The following is a 14,120-nucleotide window of genomic DNA, read 5'->3' as shown; positions in this document are numbered from 1 at the left end:
GAGAGAGAGAGAGAGAGAGAGAGAGAGAGAGAGAGAGAGAGGTGTCGGTTTATTTCCTTTTGGCCCTCAGATCAGAACTTTTTAGCAAAGCCCCTACTCTGCCTGCTGTAAGCCTCCTCTCTGACCCCCCCCAATAGAATTGTCATCTTTAGCTCTACCCAAATGGGAAATCAGAGAAGAAGGAAACAGATAACTAATGTGTTCAGTCAAATAATATGGTAAGTCTCTGGTTCATAACAGGTGACCCAGGAAGTTTGTAGGGATATTTTGTTTTGTTTTTCCTTTCTTACCCTTTGATTTAGGATTTTAATTTAGACTTTGATAAAACATGCATGAAACGTGTTCCAGTCATCTGGTCTCCCTAGTTGTAGAAGATGTGTAACATAAAACAGATATTAGGGTTCTAGAGAGATGGCTTGGTAGAGAAGAGCACTCCCAGAGCACCGAAGCGCAGATCTCAGCACCCATGGCGGGGTGTGTGTGTGTGTGTGTGTGTGTGTGTGTGTGTGTGTGTGTGTGTGTGTGTGTGTGTGTGTGTTTACAGCCATCCTCGACTCCAGCTCTAGGGCCACGCCGACTCCTGTCTTAGTTGGGGTTACCGTGGCTGTGATGTACAAAAGCAAGCCGGGGAGGAAAGGGTTCATTTGACTCACACCTCCATATCACTGTTCATCACTGGAGGAGTCAGGACAGGAACGCAAGCGGGGTGGGAACCTGGAGGCAGGAGCTGATGCAGAAGTCATGGAGAGGTGCTGCTTACTGGTTTGCTCCCTATAGCTTGCTCAGCCTGCTTTCTTACAGAACCCAGGACCACAGCCCAGGGGTGGGACCACCTACAGTAGGCTGGGCCTCCCCCATCAATCACTAATTAAGAAAATGTCCTACAGCCACATCTCATGGAGACTTTTTTTTCAATTAAGATTTCATCCTTTCAGATAACGCTAGCTTGTGTCACGTTGTCATAAAAATCTCAGACACAGCCAGGTGTTGGTGGTGCACACCTTTAATCCCAGCACTCAGGAGGCAGAGGCGGGCGGATGTCTGTGAGTTCGAGGCCAGCCTGGTCTACAAAGCGAGTTTCAGGACAGCCTCCAAAACAATACAGAGAAACCCTGTCTTGAAAAACAAAAACAAAAACAAACAAACAAAACAAAAAAATCTCAGACACAGCAGGCAGCCATAGGCAACAACAAACTTTATTAAAAGGTGGGGAGGGGCCCAGAAAGAAAAACTCCCTGAAGAGCAGAGGGGGGCAGGTCCATTGTCCTCTGGAGGCCCTGGGGTTTTAAGTGGCTCTGATGGCCTTGGATGGATCATCCTCTATTATGGTTGTTTTAATGTCAACTTGCCACACACTAGAATCACCTGAACTAGAAGCCTCTCTGAAGGAAGCGTCCTGACCGCCCTGTGGATGTGGAGGACTCTTCCGGACTGTGGGTGACATCTTCTGATAGCAGCTCAGATAGAAGGGAAACGGCCAAAAGCAGCTCTCACTTCCCGCTCGACGGCCCCCTCGACTGGCCCTTGCTCTCTCTGCTGAACTAATTTGCCCTGTTGTGTCTTCACTGCTATAAGAACCAGAATTCCCGCCCCCCCAAAAAAGGAACCAGAATTCCCAAGCTTCCCTAGTGAACCAGGGACCAGCTGCTCTCCAGGAACCTTTTGAACTCCCAGCACCAGACTGGGACTTCTGCGGTCCTATGGACTGAGTAGTTACTGGTTGTTAACCCTTCCCCTTCCTCAGTGAGAGACAGCTGTGTGGACTGCTCTGAACGCTGAAGGATTAACTACGGGGTTCTCAGTTCTCAGGTGTGACTTGGCTTTTGTTACTTTTTTCTAACGCGTGCGTGCGTGCGTGCGTGCGTGCGTGCGTGTGTGTGTGTGTGTGTGTGTGTGTGTGTGTGTGTGTGTGTCCGTCCCACACTTTCCCCTCGGTTTTTCATTAATCAGTTGAAACAAAGAAAGGAGAGCTGCATAGCCTCGGGTACATGTTTAGCACCGGCCTTGACGGGGTCTGACCAGTCATCTGTAAGGGGTCCCAGCGTGGGGAGAACATGCCTTGGGGGACTTGGCCTCGGATCAGAGAAGACAGGAAGAAGTTGGGCCCTTGCTTTCTTTGCTGTCTAGCAGTGGTCCCTTTCCTTGTCTGTCTGACAGGGATCTGTCCGCCCCTAGCCCATCATAAGGTTTGTGTCTTTTTTTCCTTCTCTTTACCCCAAACTCTTTCTTTTCCTTCCACCTATCCTGGTATGTAGGGCCTTGATGACTCAACTTCCGAGGGACGACACTGGTCTACAGTGTCTGAAGGTGTATCTTCACCCCTGTCTTTCAATCTTTGACTAAGACTCCCTCACGATTTCTTTTTGCCCGTACCCCTCCGTACCCCTCTAGGGACATACCCTTTTTCTGCTTCCTATCTAACAACCTAATACTAATCATTGATCCCGCCGTGATTTCTTGCTGCTTTTTCTTTATTTTCCCCGGTCAGATCTGCAGGAACAAAGAGACTAGCACACACAGTTAGAAGCCAGCCTAGGGTCCAAAAGAAAGCGTCACCAACCCAACGGAAGCCTTGTACAAGGCGGAGCTGCTCACCGAAGTGGGAGAGCAAACCGGCTGAGTAAGAGACTCACGTGCTTTCATCTTAACGCAAGAGAGGCTTGTCCTTGTCCCGCTGGCTGAGCTCCAGCCTCAGCCTTCCATGGTTGCTTAGTCTGAAAAGGAAACAAAGGGAAGCAAGTATGGACAGACATCTCAAGATCCGAGAGTCCAGCAGGGTCTTTGTATAAACAGTAGTTTTACCGGGTAGGGGAGAGCAAAAGATTTAAACTCCTTGGCATACACAAAAGCTTTACGGTGTTTGACAAAAAGGCTAATATTTAATGTTCCTTACTTGCCAAGGACACTTGGTACTGAAGGAGTAACTGTGTGGAAGCAATCACTTACCCAGTTTCAAGGTGGGTCTACTGCAGTGATTCTTGTTGGAAACAGTTCTCAAGCCGCAAGGTCTGGGGAAAGAGCCTTACCCACCAGCTTAAAAGGAAACCAACACCTCAACAATCCCACAGCCTAGACTCTCCTGAACTTGGAAGCACCTTCTCTGAGAGGAAGAAGGCTACCTGAGCTAAAACACCAAAAATATAACCAACAATCTAACCCCAAACCGGAAGAGCTCAGTGAGAAACACAATTTAACATGGAAATCCATGACAACAGGGTCTCCTTTTCTTTCTTCTTTTTTTTCTTCTGTTGTTGTTTTGTTTTCAAGACAGGGTTTCTTTGTGTAACAGCCCTGGCTGTCCTGGAACTCACTTTTTAGACTAGGCTGCTCTTGAACTCACTGAGATTCACCTGCCTCTGCCTCTGCCTCCTAAATGCTGGGATTAAAGGTGTGCACTACCACTGTCTGGCATGATCCAAAAACTTCTAACATCCAGGAACCTCTAAGAACTTAAATGAAAATCCAGACCAAAAATTCAAAACAACTAAAACATGCTCAAAGAAGACACAAACTCCGGAGTGAATTATTTTCTTCCCCAACATAATGCTCTTATTAATTATTTGGGAATTTCATACAATTCACGCTGATCACAGTCCATTCCTTCCTGGTTCACCTTCCCACACTTGTGCCCTCCCCCAGAGAAAAACCAAGTGCAATCTGTGCTGTCCACACACTCATTGGAGCATGATCAAACTCCCGGTGGTCAGCCCCTTAAAGAAGAGAGTTTAGCATTGTGCCCCCCACCCCCAGTGTGTGTGTGTGTGTGTGTACACATGCAGAAGCCATCAACTGTGAAGAGCTATCCTTCAGCATCTTTATCACAATTTTAAGGACTCTCTTCAGTAGCTTCATGTCTACATTGTTTCTTTTTGGTGTGTGTGTGTAGGGGGGGTTGTCACACCAGCCTTAAACATGACTCATTTTCAGTTTCTGAGTGTGCAGTCTTCAATACGACTGCAAAAGATGCCTCCCCTATCCACAGAAGCTGGTGGCAGCCTGGATCACAGACATCAACACGGTTTCTAACAGCAATACAGATTAAGGACGTCAGTGTGGCTTCTGTGACAGCACAGATCGTGAACGAACGCCATCATGGTCTCTGGCTGCAGCATTGGTCACCGCCGTCTTCTGAAGGACAACCCAGAAAGTGAAGCATTCTGCATCTGGGATACCTTGTTGCTGCTCAGAGTCAGGATCTTGTGGTTGAGCAGTGTGTCCAAGGGCAGAACCTGGGAAAGCTCCAGGCTACTGTACACCACTCTGCCCTTGGTCCTGTACCCCTGAAGTAGCAGTAGCAACAGCGCCATGCTGTGCGTCAGCCTGCTGGCCAAGCAGTGACATTGTCCTAGTAAGGTAGCAACAGGACGAGGCAGGTCCAAGCCTCCTGGCTGCCTGAGGAGCGGCTCTACTCAGCAAAGACATGCTCCTTCTTCCTGGATGAATTCTGGGAGAATACGGATATCTGAACGACACAAAGAAGTTAAATTTGACCAGATGGGCTGGACAGATGGCTCAGAGGTTAAGGGCAACAATTCCCAGAAGCCATATGGTGGCTCGCAAAGGTCTATAATGAGATCTGGTGCCCTCTTCTGGCCTGCAGGCATACATGCAGGCAGAATACTGTATACATAATAAATAAATCTTTAAAACAAAAAACAAACAAACAAAAAAAGAAGTCAAATTTGGGATATGAAACCGTAATTCAGAAAAGAGCCAATAATACTGAACAAAACCCCCAAACTGAAATGATTATGAAAAGAAAATACTAAGTAAGTCAAAGAAAGCCTCCAGGGGATGAAAGACGGGAACATAGACATGTCACTGTCTGGATCGGGTTCATTTTCTCTGAATTGAAAGGCTGGGGGAAAAATTTCCCCTGCAACAGATAAGAGCAGTGAGATCTTCAGCTAGAGAAGACAGGGTCACAGGGTCAGGAAAGGCTTTTGTTCGGGGTGAGGGAACACAGGTAAGCATGCACAACAGACTCACAGAGGAAAGATCTACTGCAAAGCAGAGAGGGCACTTAGGAACCTGGAGGTTCAGCCTCTCCTCGAGGACTGGGGCTTTGAAGGGACTGGGGGGCCCTCCTTCCCTAACTTAGGTCAGTTTGATTAAAGAGAGCGTAGCGGATAGGCTTGCAACTTTGGGGCCAACATGTCCTGGCCCACCCTTCTCAGGTCAATTCCATCAGTGGGGGCACTGCTGTAGGGAGAAAGCCTTCCCGGCCTCTGCCTTAGGCTTTTGGTCTCACATCAGTATCTTTGAAGCTCACCGTCTTTGTCATCACGGCCCCTCTCCTCCTCTGTCTGCCTAGCAGGGAATCTCGCTCATAGCCCCTCAGGTAGACTAGGAAAGTGAGAGCAGGCTCCCTGCCGCAATGATTTCCTGTTCCTGGAAGATACTGTGAGGAGAGATGATGAGAAGGGTGGGGTGGGTGTCTAAGCAGGACCAATAGGGAAAACAGCCCATAGAACATCCGACTCAGAGTCCAGTTAGAGGACTCCCGGTTCTAGTCCTCTTCCATCTTGAAGGGGGCTGCTGTGGCACAATCCTTCGCATACTGTGAATACGCATTACTCTCACTGGTTAATTAAGAAGTTAATTGACCTGTAGCAAGGCAGGATAAAGTTAGGAGAGACAGTCAAACTGAGGATTCAGGGATGAAGAAGGGCGGAGTCAGTACATCATGGTTGAAACACAGAACATACAGAACAAAGAAAGTGTGTTGTAAGCTCCTGGAGAAAGACAAAATCACATCCAATGACAATTAATGGAGACTCAAGGTCGGTCAAGGTGTCATCAAGTGCTGGACCACCTATATCATCCTCTGCAAGGCTCAGAAACCATCAAGAGAGAGTGGGGAGAAATGAATGTGACAGCTGGGTGATGATGGTGGTGCTGATGATGATGGTGATGATGATGATGATGACCATGTAATGCCGTCTTACAGACGCAACTAGGCCATGGCATGCCTGAACTCACAACATCCATGGCTGCTTGCTTGATAAGGGCTGCCTAAGACTGAGCCCATAAACATTCAGGCGCAGATGGGGAGAGGCTCAAGGGAGCTGATCATAATTGATGGCTTGCTGGAGAAGGCGTTGTCTTCAGTGGATGTAGTCATTGTGAGTCACTCATGCTCCAGCAGATAACTTCATACCCACCCCCACATGAGCATTCAGGCATTACAGAGTTCAAACAAAACCAAATTTGAAGGGCTCATGCGGAAGGGCCTGGTGGTGGGAAGGGGGAGATGGCGGGAGTAAAGAGGGGCTACTGAGATGTTTCCACAGATACAGGAGTTTACCATCAAGCCGGGTTATCTGGGTGACTCCTGGGGAGCTACAAAATAGAGGGGGAAAACCAGCTCTTACAAATTGGCCTCTGATCTCCACAAATGCACCGTGGCACAAACCCGTGCACACGCATGTGTGTGTGTACATGTGTGCAAAAACATACACTAAATAGTGAGTTTAAAAAAGAGAGGGTGGAGGCATGAGTGTGATCAGAATGTAGTGTGTGTGTGTGTTTATGGCATTGTCAAAGAAAAAAACTAAGCTTAAAAGCTATTTTTAAAGACTTTCTAAAGGCGTGTATGGGGTCAGGGAGACACATGAATGTTATTATTCAAAGAAGCCAAAGACATCAGGTTCTTCATGGAGATGGAGTTACAGGAGGTTGTGAACTACCTGATAAAGTACTGGGAACTGAACTCAGGTCCTCTGCAAAGCAGCACGCCCTCCTGACCACTGGACCATTTCTCCAGTCTCTTTAAAGCATTTTAAAGCAAGTTTTCTTTGAGTAATCATGACTACAGATATCATTAGTTACTTGCCTTGTTTCTGTGACTAAAACCCAAGAAGAATCAATTTAATAGAGGAAGGGTTTACTTTAGCTCGCAGCTTAAGTCATTTTGTCGGGAGGGGGGCACAATGGGCAGGAGTAGTCTAGTTATAATTATCTTCGTCAGGAGCCACAGAGCAACAAGAAATGGGCTGTGTGTGAACCTCAAGCCCCACTCACACCGACCCACTTCCTCTAGCGAATCTCCACCTCCTGAAGGTTCCATGGCTCTCCCAAGCAGTCCCACCAGCTGGGGCCCAGATTCAAACACTCAAGCCTATGGGGAAATGCTCAAACCACAGTGGTTAAACCCCGCTGCTCTGTGGTGCTTAGTCAAAGGGAGCAGGGTGGTATACACCTGTCTCCCAGCACTCAGGAGGAGGATGCAGGAGGATCCTGAGCTCCAGGCAAGCCTGGGCACACACCATGACACCGTCTGAAAACAAGCAAACAAAAAGCACCTCCACGAAAGTGTGCTATCGGAACGATACTAATCTGGGAAAATATACAGGACTGATTAGACAGACCTACGGCCAGAGGCAGGGAGGCCCAGTGGAAGGCTTCCATGACACGAAGCGGGGCAGCCTTCCTGTCTTTCTTCATGTCAGTGGTGAGCAGAAAAGAGTCGAAAGCAAGTATTCTACGTTTTCTCTCCTTGTGTTCTCACGTCTTTTCACACACAGTTCTCCCTTTAAAGGTCCGCACCACTCTGCTCATCTAATTATGCCTTGGGTGAGTGTCTTTCAGTAACTCGTGTCCCCTTTGGTGGGAATCACACTGGGAATGCTGCCGGGGTCCGGCCTGTATCAGTCCTACGCTGCAGGGGCCATCTATCCCAGACTGATGTCTTTGGGGCTGTGTTCCGAACCAGCCCAACAGCCCCGGGTTCCACCCTGAGCGGGGGAGTGTGGATCAGGGAAGTCCTGGCTACCCAACGGCGTCAAGAACAAGACAGAGTCATCTTGTCATTTCAGCCCATACTGCAGACACGGGTTTATTCAAGCATCCTCTTAAATAGCTTTCTAAAAGCCGGGGTATGGGCAGAAGACGTCTATTATCATGTGTATAAGGCTGACTAGAAAACCTTTAACCCTAGAAATGGTCCTAGAATGCACGTACACAAGCCCTCAGACCTCCCGTAATGCATGTCTTGCTGTAATGAACAGCTCATGAGTCTTTGGGTCTGTCTCACTGGCCCTCATGATGGGTGTGGGGCCTAGGTCTATTGCTACGCACACTAGAAGTCATTCTCCACTGTGGCCAGGCCATCCGGAAGTAACCAGTTGACATCTAAAAGACAATAGGAGACTCGAGTGTCTGGAATTGAGCTGAGGCTTATATCGAAATATCATATTTGGGCCCCCACAGAATGCTATGCATAGTTATCAATTTGTAACCCGCTTATTTATTTTCCTGACTGTCTTTCATTAAACTGTAAACTTGTAAACTCCTCAATATGATACGTAGCCTAGAATCTGGCCCCATAGACATATGTACAAACAAGTGATTTATTCGTGTGTATCTGCAGGAATTCACATTGCCAAGTACGTGGTAACTATTGTACAAATACACATATTTGTAGATGTATATTTTTGTGTTTTTATATTTTGTATTTATATGTATATTTTTTTTTGTTAAGAAACTGAAATCAAAGAGCTTCAAAAAGCCTGAAACTCCAGCTGAAAAGGAAGTTCCAACCCCTTAGCAAGAGATCAGGTCCTTAAAGCTGAGCTTTGAGCCTTCTTGCTTCTTGTGTTTGAAGTTTTGCTTCCTTTTCACTCTGAAAGCTCTTACTTGGAGGTGGAGTCCAACTCCCACGGTACTTCTGCAAAATCTATGGTTTCTCTTTCCTGGGCTTAAGAATACTTCTCGCCCTGCCCCTCCGAGGCAGCTGTGACTGCCTTGAAGATGAAAAGCTTCCAAACATTCAGAACCTGGGATTGATCAACTGCCTGAGCGGTGGGTGGGAACCCAGCAGAAACACCTGGTAAGAGAGGCGCTTCCCAGCCCTGCCAGGTGGGGGAGCGCCTGGGAAATACTGGCTGGAGAGGGGAGGTCATCATGTTAGAAGCGATTGCAGGGGGAAGCCCCGTGTTCGTGCGCAATGCTTTGACACGGATCAAAGAGGACGAGACGTGCGAGACAGGGCAGCGTGCACATCTCCCGTCTTCCTCACTGGATTTCAGGGTTCTCATAGCATTGCGACACTGGCTTTCTTTTTTAAGACCTGTGAAATCTTAAAAGGAAGAATAAAATTCAAACAGCAAACTAATCATGGTAAATATAATTGTTCTTATTGCTTCTTCTATTCCCATATAGAAAAAAATGGCTGTAGGCCTTCGCCGATGCTCTCCTCTCCTCTTGCTGCTGGGGCTGTGGGCGCCAGTGTGTCTGCTTGGCACTCAGCCTAAGGGTCTCACCAAGGCGCGCTGGTTTGAAATTCAGCACATACAGATAAGCCCTCAGCAGTGCAACACGGCAATGCGCGGTGTCAACAATTACACCCAGCACTGCAAGCAGAAAAACACCTTTCTGCACGCATCCTTCCAGAATGTGGCCGCCGCCTGCGGTTTTCCCAACATCACCTGCAAGAACGGGCGAAAGAACTGCCACGAGAGTGCCAGGCGTGTCGGCATGATTGACTGTGCGCACACCGGGGAAACCTATCCCGACTGCCGCTACCGGAGCGCCCTGAAGCTCAAATTCTTCGTTGTGGCCTGCGAACGCCCAAAGAAGGACGACCCCCCCTACCAGCTGGTTCCTGTGCACTTAGATGAGATTGTCTAAGGCTTAGGGCACTTTTCTTCTTTTTGACACAGGTTCGTTTACCAATGTTTCCACTTCGTCTTTGGTTCCCACAGAAAAAGGAAGGCATTGGAAGACTTAGAAAGCTTAAGCTATCAGAGCAGAGTTAAGAGGCTGCAGGGGCTGTGATGTAGTTCAATAACTGAGTACCTGGGCACAAAGGTCCCTGGCTTCCATCACCAGCTCCCCTGTGCCCCCAAAAAGAAGAAACAGGATGTTTTTTTTTCTGCTCTGGGGTTATTTCTCTTGAGGGAAGAATGTAGGGAACAGACAAAGAGGGTCCAAGCAGCTGAACGATTTTTCTGCAGTTTTTTGGGTCAAGCTTCATTGTATTCTGCTCATAGAAATAAAATTATTTTTACTGTTTCAGTGTAATGAGTATGAATTTTGCTGGTTTGTTTCTTTGATGGTGGTTTGGGGCTTGTTTGTTTGTTTTGGTTTTTGATTGACAGGGTCTGATTTGGTCAGACTGGATTCAACACCACTGTATAGTCAAGGATGGCTATCAAGTATTTTTTTTAAAGATTTATTTATTATGTATCCAGTGTTTTGCCTGCAGGCCAGAAGAGGGCACCAAGTCTCATTACAGATGGTTGTGAGCCACCATGTGGTTGCTGGGAACTGAACTCGGGACCTCTGGAAGAGCAGCCAATGTTCTTAATCACTGAGCCAATCTCTCCAACCCCTCAACTCTTTTTATTAAGTTAAAAACAAAAACCAACTTTGGCAATAACAGTCATTTCACTCCCTGTTGTCTTCTCTTATTCCCACTCTTACCCAGTCTCTTCCTTCCTGCCCTGTGAGGGTTCATGGTCCCACACCAGAGGAGGAGGAGGGGGTCACTGGACTGTCAGCCATTTTTTCACTCCAGCCGGTAAAGCTGCCATGGAGGTGCCACTAGGAGGCACCAGGGGTGGGCAGGCTGTGCACAAGCCACACGGACCCAAAGGGGAGGCTCCAGGCTCAGACCCTTGACCTCAAGGCCATATTTACATTTACATTTACACAGTAGTCGTAGTCAGTGCTCTGTTGCTGTGAAGAGACTCCATGAGCATGTCTTTTCTTTTAGTAATTATTCGTAGACTAGGTAACACTCTTTTAAAGGTATGCTTGTTATGTGCACGGTGTTCTGCCTGCATGTCTGTCTGTACGCCAGAAGAGGGCACCAGATCTCATTATAGATGGCTGTGAGCCACCATGTGGTTCCTGGGACTTGAACTCAGGAACTCTGGAAGAGCAATCAGTGCTCTTAACCTCTGAGCCATCTCCCCAGCTCCCAGACAATTTTTTTTTATAAGAGAAAGCATTTAATGAGAGCTTGAAGAGGCTTAGTCCCTCATCCTCACAGCAGGAGCATGGCGGCAGCAGGTCCACGTGGTGCTGGAAAGGGAGCTGAGAATTCTACATCCAGACCTTCAGACAGCAGGAAAAGACTCTGGGCTTGGCATGATCTTTTGAAATCTCAGAGCTCAAACCCAGTGACACACTTCCTCCAATAAGGCCACACCTCCTAATCCTGTTCCCTGATGACTAAGCGTTCAAATATACGAGCCTATGGGGCCATTCTTATTTAAACTACGACTTCAGTTGAGAAAATGCTCCCACAAGATTGGTCTATGAAAAGCCCGTGTTGCCTTTTACTTTATTTTATTTTATTTTACTTTAAGCTTTTATTTTACTATGTAGTCCTGTGTGCCCTGGAACCCTCTATGAAAAACAGGATGACTTCAGACTTACAGAGATTTGCCTGCTTCTGCCTTCCAAATGCTGGGATCAAAGGTGTACGGCACTACACTGACTTGAAGCCTTTTCCTGATTGACAGTTGACGTGGAAGGGCCCAGCTCACTGTGGGCAAGGCCACCCCTGGCTGGGTGGCCTGGATGCGATCAGAAGGCAGGCTGAGGAAGCCGTGAGGACAAAGCCCTTCATGAGCTCTCTATCAGGTCCCAGCCTTGAGTTCCTGCCCTGACTGCCCTGGAGAACTGATTGCAAGCTATAAATAGGATAAACCCCCTCCCTCTCAAGCTGCTTTATCACAGCTACCACGCAAAGGGGCCAGCCACACCCTCAAAATAGTTATTAACACATTACATCATTGTTTACTTTGAGGCTCCCCAGAACCCTGCTTTGTATTGCTTTATAGCCCCTCCCCCCCATATCCATTGTGTGCCTTGTTTTAGCTGACTTATTCCAGATATCCACATCAGCTTCATGTTATCCAAACATAGACTGGCTCCTCTAGCCCTGGGTGTGAGAAATTTGTGCCTCTGAGCCACCTGGGGTGACCCTGGCCAGGACCAGCAGTATCGTGTGGCAGGGAGAACACATCTGTTAAGGGCTGGTGCTGGGAAATTGTCAGATTCTGAATAAAGGAGTGTCCTAGGGGACCGAATACAGGTAACCCTATGGTAAAACCTTCCAGGTTCCCGAGGTGTAACAGTTCCTCTCCAAGCGCACGTGGGACGTAGGGCCTCTCATGTTTGAAACAAAAGGCCTCAGTGGCAGAGAGGCCTCCATCTACGCCTCCTTCGCAACCCTGAGCCATTAGTGTTATTAAATTTATTGTTTGGAGCTGGAGAGACGGCTCAGGGTTAAGAGCCCCTGGCTGCTCTTCAAGAGGACCTAGGTTCAATTTCCAGCACCCACATGACAGTTCACAATCATCTACAACTCCAGCTCCAAGGGGTCTGTCACCCTTTTCTGACCTCCAAGAGTGCCAGACACGTCCACGGTGCCCAGACATATGACGTACATGCAGGCAAACCATCCATGCGCATAAAATAGATCTTAAAAAAAATATGGTTTTGTTTTCTTTCCTTGATTGCGATGCTGACTTTTATTAGTTTCTTCTGTTTGTTCAGGGTTAAATTTGATCTCATTCCTCCAGCCCTCCTCTCTTAAGACAGGGTCCCACGTACCTCAGGGTGGTCTAGAACACACTCTGGCGATGAAGCTGGGCTTGAGTTCCTGATCCCCTGGCTCCGCTTGGCAAGTGCTGGGATTGCGGCTCATTCCTTCCTTCCTTAGTCTTTCTTTTCCCCAGCTCTGGGAAGAGCACAGCTAGGACTAGTCAAGAGCTCTTGAGCGTACTGAGATTACAAGTGTGACCAACCGGCGTGCCTACTGTGTTGCTCACTTTCCTCGTGACCGCGACCTAATAAAAAGCAATGTGTGGGGGAAAGGCTTCAGAGACACGGTCTATGGCGCAGGGAAGGCGCCGCAGCAAGTGGGTGTGGCCACACGGAGTGAGCCGTCAGAAAGCGGGGTGAAGTGTGCTGGTGCTCCATCGCCCTCCCCCGTCTGGGCAGACTGCGGAGTGTCAGCCTCTGACACTCAGTGGGGCTCCTCCTCACTCGACCCAAGCTGGAAACACGCCCCGGGGGGGCTTCTCGGGCGAGTCTAGACCCTGACAGACAATGAATATTGACTGCTACTATCTTCTTTGGTGTCTTGGATTTTGTTTTTTGTTGTTGCCATTGTTTTTTAAAAATATTTTTTCTATTTTCATAACAGTGCTCTTTCCAACTTAGATAATATGAGGTGGTTTGGTTTAGTTTTTGTTCTTATTTGTTGTTGGGGTTTTTTCCCCCCATAGAGAATGTATAGGGGAAGGAAAACCATGATCAGAACATATAGGGGGGAAATTCATTTTCAATTTTTTAAAAAAAAACTAGAGAAAATAAAATAAGTCTGTTAGGTGAAACAGAGTTTTTTTTTTCTCCCCCTTCCTTCCTTTTGCCATGGACATTTAAGGATTCCCTGGATTTACCTCCTGTTTATCCAGCTGATGTGGGAGAGGAAGGTTTGTCAGGTCTAGTCTTGTGAGCTAATGTTCTGGGGTGAAGGAAGGTCAGCAGCACCATATGGAAGCTGGGGGGAGGGGGTCACAGGGTTCTTCAGTTCTTTAGAACTTGGAGAGAGAAGCACTCATCCTGACATAATGGAATGGCCAGGGCAGACCAAAATCAGGCAGCATTAAAATGTCCTTTGACTGACAAGGCGGAGTCCTTTGTTGCAGAAAACAAGGGACTCTCGGGTTAATGATACTCAGAAAGTCCCTGGAGTTGTGAGCCTCTCCATATTCTGAGCCCAGCAACCTACACGCATGCCCCTCTCCTGCTTTTCTTGGGATCTTTCTACAATCCTCTTTACAATTTTTACTTATGTATTTTATATATTTGACAGTTTTATATGCATGTACACCTGCATGTCAGAAGAGGGCATCAGATCCTACTACAGATGGTTGTGAGCCACCATGCATTTGCTGGGAATTGAACTCAGGACCTCTGGAAGAGCAGCCAGAGCTCTTAGCCACTGAGCCATCTCTCCAGCCCTACAATTCTATTCTTAATGACATAAAAGAAAAGGTAGTGAATATTCTTGGGATGAAGAAGTAAAGAATAGAGCCTTTCTTCCCGTTCTTACCAACACCAAACTTTAACATAAGCATCCCAGAGACGTAATATCAGTG

At 47.5% G+C, this 14,120-nt stretch overlaps 1 protein-coding gene and 1 long non-coding RNA gene across 2 annotated transcripts; one reads left to right on the top strand and one right to left on the bottom strand.

Annotated features, from left to right (window-relative positions):
- Positions 1 to 1,180: 1,180 nt before the first annotated feature.
- LOC110339731 lies at positions 1,181 to 12,978 on the bottom strand. Its single transcript, XR_002381740.2, has 2 exons — positions 12,568 to 12,978; positions 1,181 to 9,079 (listed from the first exon to the last, which is right to left on the bottom strand). It is a non-coding gene; the product is annotated as an uncharacterized LOC110339731 (long non-coding RNA).
- On the top strand, positions 8,691 to 10,023 carry Rnase6 (ribonuclease A family member k6). Its single transcript, XM_005088145.4, has 2 exons — positions 8,691 to 8,830; positions 9,163 to 10,023. The coding sequence occupies exon 2, from the start codon at positions 9,169 to 9,171 to the stop codon at positions 9,628 to 9,630; it is 462 nt and encodes a 153-aa protein (XP_005088202.1). The 5' UTR covers positions 8,691 to 8,830; positions 9,163 to 9,168; the 3' UTR covers positions 9,631 to 10,023.
- Positions 12,979 to 14,120: the final 1,142 nt, after the last annotated feature.

This window comes from Mesocricetus auratus, unplaced genomic scaffold (assembly GCF_017639785.1).
Source record: "Mesocricetus auratus isolate SY011 unplaced genomic scaffold, BCM_Maur_2.0 Super-Scaffold_100048, whole genome shotgun sequence".
Taxonomy (NCBI): Eukaryota; Metazoa; Chordata; class Mammalia; order Rodentia; family Cricetidae; genus Mesocricetus; species Mesocricetus auratus.
This window is presented reverse-complemented; position numbering and strand designations above follow the sequence as displayed.